Source organism: Vipera berus, assembly GCF_964194415.1.
Source record: "Vipera berus genome assembly, chromosome: 1".
NCBI classification, from domain to species: domain Eukaryota; kingdom Metazoa; phylum Chordata; class Lepidosauria; order Squamata; family Viperidae; genus Vipera; species Vipera berus.
In genome coordinates this window covers 240,565,363-240,578,177 of record NC_138202.1, presented here as the reverse complement: position 1 = coordinate 240,578,177, position 12,815 = coordinate 240,565,363, and the positions used below count along the sequence as shown (strand labels likewise).

General features: G+C 38.4%; 1 protein-coding gene across 4 annotated transcripts in view; it reads left to right on the top strand.

The window, feature by feature from the left end:
• Positions 1-10,600, top strand: part of IBTK (inhibitor of Bruton tyrosine kinase) — a 46,755-nt gene extending 36,155 nt beyond the window's left edge. The window contains exons 22-30 of one of the 4 annotated variants that reach the window (XM_081314611.1): positions 759-916; positions 2,169-2,332; positions 2,897-2,989; positions 3,366-3,509; positions 5,989-6,111; positions 7,773-7,844; positions 7,935-8,067; positions 8,522-8,687; positions 9,677-10,600. In XM_081314611.1, the coding sequence (XP_081170737.1) occupies positions 759-916; positions 2,169-2,332; positions 2,897-2,989; positions 3,366-3,509; positions 5,989-6,111; positions 7,773-7,844; positions 7,935-8,067; positions 8,522-8,647 (1,013 nt within the window). In that variant the 3' untranslated portion in view covers positions 8,648-8,687; positions 9,677-10,600. Of the gene's footprint in view, positions 1-758; positions 917-2,168; positions 2,333-2,896; positions 2,990-3,365; positions 3,510-4,686; positions 4,881-5,988; positions 6,112-7,772; positions 7,845-7,934; positions 8,068-8,521 lie in introns of those variants that run through there. The other 3 variants (XM_081314610.1, XR_014024713.1, XR_014024714.1) reach the window with 3 other exon arrangements.
• Positions 10,601-12,815: the final 2,215 nt, after the last annotated feature.

Below are 12,815 nucleotides of genomic sequence, written 5' to 3'. Positions count from 1 at the left end.
AAAAATAGTGACTGTGTAAAAACAATACTATTTTTTGCTACATTCTTAATTGAAAATTAAATGGGTTGTAGCCCTCCTAACCTTACTAAAGGAAAATTAAAAGGAAGATTGTGTTACATTTTCCAAATGATAAATTTATTCTGTAAGAAGAAAATGTACCAATCTTTTTTTTCATGTAAGCAACTACATGACTGAGGCGTGCAATCTTGAACTGAAAATTTGAAAGAGGTGTTTCAATTCCTCAGAAAATCATTCCATGCTTGAAGCAATGCTGTTTCAAAATGTTTCCTTGAAACGACTGAAATAGTGTAATTTGTATTTAAGAGGTCACACATTCTTGTGTTCCAACTCCGCAGCAAAGGAGAAAAAATATTGCCACCTTGTTCCCCAGAAGTGACAGTGTGAGGCAATGGGCGTCTTGAAAATTGTGCATAAAAGAGCGGATCCTGAAGACTCCCATGTTTGAAAGAGGTGATTTGTGGTGATCCCTTTCTCTGTGAATTTGAGCAGGCACTCCGACTACTAGAGCAGTCTTTCTGGATCTCAGCAACTTGATTTTTAATCCCCAACCGACAAGGGAATTCTGGGAATTGAATCCACGCATCTTGAAAGTGGCTGAGATTCAGGAACATTGTTGTACAGCACAGTGATCCGTTCTCCCGATAGAATGCAGTATCAATAGATTTGCTTCCCTGGACATTACTGATTTGTCCCAAGATAATTTTGTGTTTCTGCCCCCCCCCCCACCTCCCCTCCAGTTCATGCAGGAATATTGAAACTGGATAAAGCTAATTCTGTTGAATCCCTTCCTGAAATGCTGACATCTGATTCTGAAGGCAGTTCTGTGGGAGTGAACAGTCCCAGAGATTTGCAGTCTCCTGATTTCACAGCAGGTCTCTGTACAGATAAAACTGAGGTTTGTGTTTGCCGATTGTTTTTCCTTAATACTGATACATTAAATGCAGCCTAAACTTTAATAAAGCTTTTTAGAGAGACAGAATAACTATACCCAATGGTTAAATGACTAAGCGGAGATGCTTTCTTATCTAAACTGCCATGTCCGTCTATTGGACTTTGGCGGTTTATGTGTATTTCATTTACAGTGGGGCTATTTCCTGAATTCTGCAGATGTTAACCCTCCACTACAGATTGTGGCTTTGTAGTCTGCAAAATATTATGCCACATAAAATTGGCTTTTTGCTTAGTGGAGAATAATTTACAGGTAATCCTTGATTTATGGCCATTCATTCAGCAACCGTTGAAATTGTGAAAGTGCTGAAAAATGGTCAATACAGCAGGTGCCCAGAGTTATGTGGTTATGTGATCGAAATGTAGGGGCACTTGGCAGCTCACCTGCACTTAAACTGCAGAGGCATTCCAATTCCCCCCAGCTGTCTCTCCTCCTCCCCCCCCATCTCTGCCTTTGGGCCACTCTGGACCCGGCCTTGCAGGGCAGCAAGCAGACCCAGAGCCACGTGCTCCAGGGGGGTTGCCACATCCTGGGAAGCTGCAGCTGCTCCATCCCCATCCCAGTCTCGGTCACTTTTGCCAACCTGCCCTTTTGAGATCCTTGCTGCCCTGCACTTCAGTGTCCCAGCTCACCTTCGCCATTTTAGAGCTCCCATTACTCGCCAGGTGTACCGGCCCGACTGCCGGGATGAGCAAGGTTGGGTTCAGTTGCATAAAAAATTTAAAAATAAAAATGACGCCTGAGTGGCAGAAGAGCAAAAGCTCCTGTAGTGTTGCGTGCCAAAACACTTGTTTACAAAAAGCTCCTAGAGCACATCAGGCCAAAACAGCCCTCCTTTCCAAACTTCTTGGAGAATGAAATCATTGAATTGCTGTGGGGTTCATGCTTCAGTTTTCATGGGCTTCCCAGAATCATTATTGTGACACAGGTGGCCATGTAAATTATTTAAAGGGAGAAATAAAAATCAATGGAGAAAGTGGCACAAAAGTCAGTAGGGTTTGTCCGGGTGGTTTCCCGAGATGAAGAATATTAAAAGCATTGCAATGTGACACGAGAACTAGCTTTTAAAATAAGATAAAGAGAGAGAGAATAATTGCCTTTGTAGACTTCAGCCAAAATAGATTGAACTCTTATTATCTGAAAAGTTCATAAGGTTCCTTTTCTGTAACAATGTAATGGCCGTATGTTTTGACTACAGGTGAAAGAGAAAATGGGTATTTCAAATACGTTTGTTTCTCCTGCCAATAAAGAAATAAAAATCTGTCATGGATCATCAGTGCAAAAACGGTCTCTTCCACAGAGTGTTCCTAGTAACAAAAGCACCTATGTGAGTCCTTCCAACTGGGTTGCCGGCTCTTTTAGGTATACATTTTCTCTGTGTTTCTGCCTTTGTCAAATTCTGTCCTCTGTCTGTGGAATGTGAACTTCTCCATTAAAATGCAGGGCCTTCATAACAATGATTTTTGAAGAATGAAATCACCTGACTTTATGGCTAGTTTGTGGTCATTCTGCACAAAACATTAATGTATTTCTGCATAGCCTGCTAATTTCTGCCTTTCAGTGAGAACTCTTGCAAGCTTAATTGTGTTTGGTTGCAGTTTCAAATTTTCCATCTGTAATAATTAATTCATGATAGTTTTTAAAAGAAAAATAACCACGCATATTTCCTAAGATTCTATCTTAAACATTTTACTGAGTGTTGTTAGTGGATCTAAAAGTATCCTTGGTGTATATGTTTCCTGAAAAATATATATAAATAAAACGTTCATTCGAAAACATTCTATTTGAGGTTTGCCATAATTGAGGAGGTAGACATAAATTATACATCCGGTTACATATAGAAGGCTACAATGGTGTTTGGCAACTGGAATGTAAGTAAAAATAGATATCTTAAAAAATGAACAATTTGTATTTTTTTTTATTCAGTCCTGCCAGTCCTCCTGCTGTTGATTTAAGAACTATTATGGAAAGTGAAGAAAATTTGCAGAAATGTGAAGGCATGCCAAAAATAAATTCATGGTTAGTAAAAAGGGTGCAATACAATCAATTTCATTGATGAGTATTAAAGTCCTAATTTGTTGGGTATCTTTTTTAAAAAAAAACACAACACCTTTGTTACAAACAATGTTTCTGAAGTTTCAGTCTTGGATTAAAAATTAATACTAGTAGTGCAGAAGTCGTGTGGTAAACATGGGTCATTATATAGATACACAATCACAATTAGGAATATTTCTTTTAGAAACTGCTATTATTCTAATTATAAATTTAGACAACGGCAAATAATTTTCTAAATTCGCAATATATAATCCATTAGTGTTGTGACTAACAGTCTTTGGTTACATTCTTTTTGATAAACTTTAGTAACATAATGTTACATTTCTGTGTCTAATTTTAGTAGAGCCACTTCTCATGGAAATAAAATTTCTCAGAAGCAAAAGAAACTGATGGCTCTGGCTGCTAAGGATAACAACCCAGAGATTGTGCCAGATGCAGTTGTGCTATCTACAGCTCCCAAAACTACAAAACCAGCGACTGTGTGGTATGAACCTTCTTATTTTTTTAGGTTACTGCTTATTGGGGTCATTTCAGTTTTTTTTCAGGCTCATCTATGGGAAGGACAATACCGATTTGAATGTAAATTTTTGATTCATCCCTAGCATCTCAAGATAGGAAAAGAACCTCCTTTAGACCATGAAGTATCACTACGCGGGTGGGTGGGTGTGTTCTTTGGAAATATTGGGTAGTTTGTACCAAGAGCATGACTATGTCCAAAGGAAGTGCAAAATCTTAATTTTAAAAGTTTATAGAGTCATTTGTAGACTCATGTATGCACATGGTTCATTGAGTAACTGTATTTATCTTTGTTTTTAAGGTTTCCATGTAAAATAAATATCTTAGGCTTAGTTTGTTTATGTTTTTGTATCAATAAATAGTATTAGTAAATAAAGTATTAATTTAATAGTGAGAAAAACAGAGGTGTACTTAACACTGAGATATGTTGATATGGCGTAACTAATTTTTAAAAACGAACATGGCATTTGGCATCAAATTGAGATTTCTGTGCTGCAAGTATATGGCATTCTCTTGAAGTGTTGTTTTGCAATGAAACAAGATACTTGTCTTGGAAATCCAGCAGGTTTTCTGGCAAGAAAATATGCCAGAAGGGTGTGGGACCTTTTGGAATTTTTTTTTTTTTGGTTGACATGGAGAATCAGGCTACCTTAAAACATACTTGCATTTTTCTTGCCAAAAATAATGTCCAGTTTCACGGTTTTGTGGAATCGGGGATACATATTGTTCTTTGAAGAGTAAAATATGTAGAGATTATTGTTAAGAGTGAAACGTGGAAGAAGACTAAAAGAACAGAAGCTAATCTTACCATTCGGAAATGGATTTAAGTATAATTTCCAAATATGTGTGTATGTGTGCATATACATCTCTGGTGAAAGAACATAACAATTTATTTGGGAGATGGGACTTCTTCTGGCAGGATACATTATGCTGTTACTTTCCTAAGTCTCAGATGGTCAGGTGTTTTTTTTCTCAGTTAACAGGTTTAGCAGGTTCTCATCTCTGAGTATTGTTTATTTCTCATATTATGCTTAAGACCTTTGGGGGCTTTAACTGAAAAACCTCCTTCTTTGCCTAACTCATGCCATGAGGAGGCTTGCAATACTCATGGTACATCAACGTTGTACGCGTGTTTCTTCATCTAGACTGTTGAAACTTAATGGAGGTGCAAACCACAACATCCCAATTACTCCAACGCCTGAAAAGAAGAAATGCCTTGTTGAGAGGGAGAACATTTTGTATCTAACAGAAAAAAATGGTGCAATGGTTTTTATGTTGTGATAGTAGAAAGGAAAACTTTAGAAGGCCATCATGTGTTTGTGCTCACCCCTATTTTAAGGTAATAGAATTGTTCAAATAGTTCCGTTAAAATAAGCCCTACTTCAGCTATTTTCAGCCCATGCTTCAAGAAGGAAAGTCAGTTTAGAGGTAGAGACTAGTCACTGTTAAATGCTTTGTGTGTCCCTTGCAACTTATTTTTGGTTTTGGTCGTATAATTTAGTGTAGTTGAGCTATAAATTTACCAAGCTATATTAGGTTCAGTCAGATTACTGGTAGAATAGAATACTTTATTGGCCAAGTGTGATTGGATACACAAGGAATTTGTTTCCGGTGCATAAGCTCTCAGTATACATACAAACAACAACATATATAATCATACCAACAGGAGAAGGTAGTAGAAAATATGAGATAGATAAGAGGAATACAGCCATACTACATGGGTAAATATCCTTAGACATAAAACAGAACTGTGGTAATTGGGTGCGCAGCAGAGTGATGGCATGCAGTGTCCTATAGCGGTGTCCTGAGGGGAGGCATCATCCATGCAGCCTACTGATAATATTTATTTATTTTATTTTTTATTTTAATTCCATTTATATCCCGCCCTTCTCCGAAGACTCAGGGCGGCTTACAAGCTTAGCAGTAGCCTTCATTCTATGTATATGCCTGCTTATTAGGGCTTTCTCACACACCCCAAGCGGCATTATTACAAAGTCAGCTTAATTGCCCCCAACAATCTGGGTCCTCATTTTACCTACCTCGGAAGGATGGAAGGCTGAGTCAACCTTGAGCCTGGTGGGATGCGAACCTGCACTAATTGCAGGCAGCTGGTGTTACTTAAGGAGGCATTAGCCCACTGCTTTCAGTGTATGGTATTATTTTGTGATTTTCATTGATTATGTTAAGGGCCCCCCTCCAAAGGCATTGCTTGCCCTTAACTGAATGATTTCAGAGTTTCTAGCAAAAGCAGATTCCTCAATGCATCGTACTGACTGAACACAGAAGTAGTGAATACAGAAAACTAATGTCCTAGTCAATCAGTCATGAAGATTCATTCTTTTGAGAGGTTCATTTTACCTCTGGAAAAGATAAGTTAGTTGGTGGAAGAATAGCACTAGGATTATCAGTAAATGCAACGTAGTAAGATTTGGTTTATTTTACTTTAGGGCTTCTTCACTGCGTTCTGCTTTGCCAAAATCATTCCGAGATCTCCTGTTAGAAGAGAAAAAAGTAGTTGGCGCCAATTGTGCTAAAGTGATGGAGAAAGTGCCAGCTCAAAAATGTTTGAGGTGAGAAAGATGTAAATTGTATTTCCATTTCTGATAAAATTACCTTTCTGAGAAACGCTGAAAATTCATGCAAGGATTTTTTTTAAAAAAAAGGTCAGTAAAGAAGTGTTATTTTACTTTGGTGTACATTCTGTAAGGATGTGGTGGCCATACGGGAGCACCTTTTGCCGGCGTTAACTTCCCATCGTCCTGTGCGCTCCCACAGAGAGGGCCTCCTCAGGGTGCCGTCGGTCAGGGAATGTCGACTGGCGGCCCCCAGGGGGAGAGCATTCTCTGGGTGCGCCTGCCCTCTGGAATCAGCTTCCGGTTGAGCTCCAGATGGCTCCCAACCTTCGCTCATTTCGCCGCGACCTGAAGACCTGGCTATTTGAACTTGCCGGCCTAGACTGAGGGATTGGGGTTTTAGTTTTAAATTTTTTTTAAAAAATTAATTTTAAACTGTGTATTGTTTAGGGCTTTGATTTAATTCTGTTTTAATTTTTATACCTTATGTTATTTATAATGTTTTAATTGCCCTGTACACCGCCCCGAGTCCCTTCGGAGAGGGGCGGTATATAAATCCAATAAATAATAATAATAATAATGAAATTAGGCTGCCAAAATTCAGTGACAAAATAGTCAAATTTCAGTATGACTTTTCATGTTTTCTCCAAACGGAAGGGTGAGAGCAGCAGGCTCCTGGGGTGCGTCCTGCATTCTTTCCTACTATTCACCAAAGACTGAAATCTTTCTTCATTGGTTCACCGTCAGCCATTTTAAAGCTTTGGGAAGTTTTAATGATGGGAGTGGGAAGCAAACTGTTCTTACCTCCAGCCCACTGAAATGATTAAAAGTTGCCCTTCTGCTGCTATCTGTACCTGTTCCTCCCCCCTCCCCCCCCACAAAAGTTGATGGCATCGTATGAAAGGAAGATTAGTAAGCTACATTGTAACCTTCATCCAGTGTCCCTGGATAAGGCAATATGATTGACAGATCATCCTTTTGGGACTGCAAAACATTTTACTTAATGCAGATGAATGGAATGTCTCTTTATTTTTTTCCTCCCGATGTGCAGTCTAGTTTTAAAGTCTAGATATATGTCACTCTGCCGTAACCAAAAGAATGTTTGCCAATCCCAGTCCTGTCAAAACAACCATCCTGAGCTGAAGTACTGTTCTATTTTACTCAACCGTTTTTTTCTCCTTAAAATACCATTCCTCTGACTCATATTCTATACCAGTGAATCCCAACGCTGCAATGGCTGTTTTATGTCTTCACGGAAGTGTTGGTTGAAACATTTTAGTACCTGCTGAATAAAGATTACGTGGTCATAACATTTACTTTGTGAAAGACAAGAGTGCTGCATTTATACAAGTTATCTGGGCTCTGTGTTCTGGCTTGTTGTACCTTAAAGAACACTTGTTACTAGCAGTAGCAATAGCACTTAGACTTGTATACCGCTTCACAGTGCTTTTATATCCCCCTCTAGGAGTTTTACAGAGTCAGCATATTGCCTCCCAACAACCTGGGTCCTCGTTTTACTGACCTCAGAAGGATGGAAGGCTGAGTCAGGATCAAATTGCTCTTAGTCAGCAGAATTAGCCTGCAATACTGCATTCTAACCACTGCGCCATCATGGCTCTCTAAAAATTCTTGTACTTACCCGGTATTTTCATTGGCAGGTACGCAAATACCATTGCTCTTGGAGCAGAAAGTGATTATTCTTGTGAACCAACACCATCAGAAAATCAGAAGTAAGTTAAATTTATACTGCAAATATATATGTACAAAAGCCTATATTGTAAAAAAAATGTGATGCTTTGTATTTGTAACTTATCTTACAGTCCTTGGTTAGCATCACCCTTAAGAAACCCGGCTGCACCATTGCCTATGACATTTGCAGAAATTGTAGAAGAAGAACTTCAGCAAGAAGCTGCTCTTATACGAAGTAGAGAAAAACCTTTAGCTTTGATCCAGGTAAAGAGTAATAAAAGTCAAAACTATGCCCTATACGAAAGTCTGTTTCTTGCCTTCTTTTCATCTCTTCCTTCTTTTGGGGTTCCAAGGAGCCTTAGTGGTGTTTCTAAAAATGCCATGTAGTACAATATTCTTAAGGTTTTAGGCTGCAATACGTTTAAGCATTTTATACCTAGATTACACTATGTCGTGGTTTTAGTAGCATAGCTAGATATAATTGATGGCTGCTTCCCTTGTGTTTTGTTAAAACCTTACGGATTGCTCTTCTAACTGTGGAATCCAGAATCAATAATTGAAAGTAATAAGCTGTGATTTGTTCCATTAAACCTTTTAGTATATATGAAAGATCTAGTCACTGCCCTTGTATGCTTTGCCCTGTGAGCTTTTGCTCTTATTTCAGTTTTTGCCAGATACCTAAGAGTTTCTCCCTTCCTTTTCTCCCCTCTCATTTCAGATTGAAGAACGCGCTATTCAGGATTTGTTAATCCACTACCAAGCAGTTGGCAACCCTGATGAGTTTGTTGTTGTTGAAAGGTCTCCACAGGGGCCAATTGCAGCTCCTATGTGGAATAAGCATTGATGCCCTCATTTTTTCTAAAAAAATTCTGCTATTCATAAATGTGAGGTTATTTGTTTGCATGGACATGCTGATTCTAGAATAAGAATGAGGATAGTAAGATAATGTCACCGCTTTTCAGTACAGTATCTGCTTTGAAATGTGCAATTTCTTTATCAAATTGCTGTACTATTTTGTGCTCATTTACCAGATGCTTTTTAGTCAGTATTTGGAGCTGAAAAATATTACATATGGTTAAAGTATGCAGGTCACATATTTCATATAATTAGTTGTCAATAATAAGTACCATATTTCCAGTTTGCAGCAATTGATTTCTCACACTCATGTATACCTGTGAAAATGAATGGGACTAAAAGTGATCAACCTGAATTTCAGATTATTTAAAAATGCTTTTGTATGTAAAAGGAAGAAAAATAGTGGTGTTATAGAAACGGGTATTTGATGTCTGTATTTTTGTGGAATTATAGTCTTTGTTTTACTGGACAGTGCTCTTAACTCCATGCCTTACAGGAATGCAAGCGCTTACATAGTTATAAGAATGTTGGTGTTGATGATGATATTACCTACTACTAGTAGTACTATTATTACTAATTTCTTCTGAAGCTAATTTTCAGATGAGGTCTTGCAAGAAAAGTGTACCAAATGGGATCTGATAAATACAAATGTTAACTTGAAAAAAAATACCTTTCAGGAAAGATGCAAGCTAAGTATTAAAGCTTGAAAGGAAATGGGACAACTTAGTTCAGCATTTTTCAGTCTCAATAACTTTTAGATGTTTGGGCTTCAGTTCCCAGAATTAACAAGCCAGCACAGGGAATACTGGCAATTGAAGTCCACACATTTTAAAAGTTGCTGATATTGAGAAGCACTGACATAGATGTATACATATAACATCTAATACTGGGTCTTCAAAGCCCTGATTGTGTTATGGATTTTTGTTGTTCAAAAGCCTTTTCTGCAAAGTCTAGAAAATGATGTAAATTATGTCTGAAGTTGGGAGAAGGGTAGGATGATTTCTTTCCATTATTTCAGATTCTTCCATAGTCACCTGTGACCACAGTGGACTTCGCCTCCTGACCACTAATGGTCCTTGGAAGAAATATTTTTTATCCATAATCATGTATTTCTGTCTAATGGTGTGTGATTGAACCATAAAAATAACTCTTGTGAACAGAGCTGCAATAAAGAGCGAAGAGCAAGTTCCAACAGGCAATCTCAGAACAGCAGTTCTTACCTTCTGTGCCAGTGTGAGAAATTCTGAGTGTGTTCGTTGTACTTATGCAGGATCCAAGCACAATGGGTAAAAATGAATTTAATTTCCTTTGCAATTTACAATTAAAGAATCAACCCTAAGATTAGAATTGAAGAAGCTCTTGAATGCTCTTCTCAAGTGATGTTTTTCCACAGGGTATCTCTTCACAAGATATCTTGACAAATAATGGCTTTGGCACAGATCAGGCTTTCTGCAGAAATCCTTTTTCTTTGTGTGTAAAAAAGAAAAAGTTCATTCTAGATGCGCTTACCTAGTTGCTTGTAAAAACTGTATTGACGTATTATTTCTTCTAAGTAGTCCACTTTCCTCATCTAGTATAGCTTCCCCCCCCCTTATATTAGTTTTTTTAAAAGGTGTTCAGTTAAAAGCTCCACATTTTCGATATGCCGTGGTAAACCTAAGTGGTGCAAAGTGCTTTGGATTGGAAACAGTTGTTTTAGCCACAAAACCAGCTGAAAAACATTTTCTGATGCTGATCTTCTGAGAATCCAAGCTCTGAGCTATGTCAGTGTCAAAATACTTCAGCTGATGTTGAAATGACTATTGCAAACTCAAAATGGGACATTTCAGATCTGAATTATTTTGGACACCACTAGGGTGTACTAGTGACATACTTTTATTCATCGTAACTTTCATTAATTTTCCCACTTCCTTCAAACACAATAAATTGTAGTTCAGTTGTGCATTATGGCCATAACTTGTCTTTTTTTTTAAAAAAAGTTTCTCATCCCAAAGTGGAAAATGGGCAGTTAGAACTTTGGGTAACTCTAAAGTCATGAATAGTACTTTGGGTTCAGAGTTAATCACTACATTTCTAAGCACCATGGAGCTTGGTGTAATGATTATAAGTGAATTGCAGTTCTGTCATTATTAAATCATTCTATCTAAGTGGTTCACAAGTGGGTAAATACCCATTATTTCAAGATAAAACATTTACTTGACATCAGAACAATAAAGTGTGTTTTTACATTGACTGTAAAATTCAAGAGTTGCAAGTTTTCCAAGATAATCTGTAGGTAATTTAAATACTTATTCCCAGAAACTTCTCATTAATTGTAAGATTCCCTAAGAATGATTCTAGATGTATTAATTGATTTTCCCTATAAATTGGACAATTAGTTGCCTGTAGTAACCAATAATCCCTTAAAAATTACTGTCAGCCTTTTTTCAGCGTACAAACTGCAGCACTTTTTTAGAAAATGCCCAATTGTAATTTTTCTGGTTGTCACAGTGTGAAAGCGCTTTCATGAAAAAAACTCTGCTATTCTTTTCCTCAAAAGGTATACGCTTTTTCATATCCACTTTGGAAAATAAAAATATTATTATGCTTAGAATCCTCTTCCATCACCCAATAAAGTACATAGATAATATAGAGCCATTGCTTCTTTTTAAAAGTCTTCAAATAAAGCCAAAATATCATCTGAGAAAGCTATAAATGTACCATTTCACAGTTGAGTAAAAGTATACATTTTTCAAGCTGTAGCAGAAAGTAAGAAAGCTGAATCTACATTAAATAGTAGAAACTTTTTTTCTAATGCTACATTTATTCGTTTACAGTGCATTCAGAAAGTATTCAGACCCCCTTCACTTGTAAATTTTGTTATGCTGCAGCCTCATTCTACAGTTGTTGAAATTAATCTACACTCAGTACCCCTTAATGAAGGTGAAAACAGAATTTTAGAAATGTCTGTAAATTTATTAAAAAGAAAAAAACCTGAAATATCACTTAGGCATAAGTATTCAAACCCTTCACTCAGTACTTTGTTGAAGCACTTTTGGCGTCAATTACAGCCTTGAGTCTTTTGGGGTATGATGCGACAAGCTTTGCCAGTCTTTATAAATCCTCTCAAGCTTAGTCAGATTGGATGGCGACCATAAGTGGCAGCCATTTTCCAGTCCCTCCAGAGGTTTTCAATAGGGTTCAAGTCAGGGCTCTGGCTGGGTCACTCTAGGGACATTCGGAGTTATCCCTAAGCCACTCCTGTGTTGTCTTAGGATCATTATGTTGGAAAGTAAACTTTCGGCCCAGTCTGAGTGCTCTGGAACAGGTTTTCATTAAGGATATCCTTGTTCCATTCACCTTTCCCTCCACCCTGACCAGTCTCCCAGTCCCTGCTGCTGAAAAAAACCCTCACAGCATGATGCTGCCACCGCCATGATTCACTGTTGGGATGATATTGGGCAGGTGATGTGCTGTGCCTGGTTTCCTCCAGACAGAGCATTTTGAATCGAGGCCTAACAGTTCAATCTTGGTTTCACCAGAGAAGCTTGCTCCTTACTGTCAAGAGTCCTTTGGGTGCTTTTTTGCAAACTCCACGTGGGCTTTCATGTGTTTTGTGTTGAGGAGAGGCTCCCATCTAGCCACTCTGCCGTAAAGCCCAGATTGGTGGAGGGCTGCAGTGATGGTTGTCCTTCTGGAACTCTGTCCCATCTCCACACAGGATCTCTGGAGCTCAATCAGAGTGACATACTGGGTTCTTAGTCACCTCTCCTACTAAGGCCCTTCTCCCCCGATTGCTCAGTTTGACCGGGTGACCAGCTCTTCTTGGAAGAGTCCTGGTTGTGCCAAACCTCTTCCATTTGAGAATGATGGAGGCCGCTGTGCTCTTAGGAACCTTCAGTGCAGCAGAAAAGCTATTGTAGCCTTCTCCAGATCTGTGCCTTGCAATAATCCTGTCTCTGAGCTCTGCAGGCAATTCCTTTGACCTCATGGCTTTTGCTCTGCTCCAGTATGTACGCACTGTCAGCTGTGAGGCCTTCTATAGAGAGGTGTGTGCCTTTCCAAATTGTGCCCAATTTAATTTACTACAGGTGGACTCCAATCAAGGCGTAGAAACATGTCAGCAACAATCAAGAGAAATGGGAGACACCTGAGCTCAGCTTCAAGTGTTTTGTTGC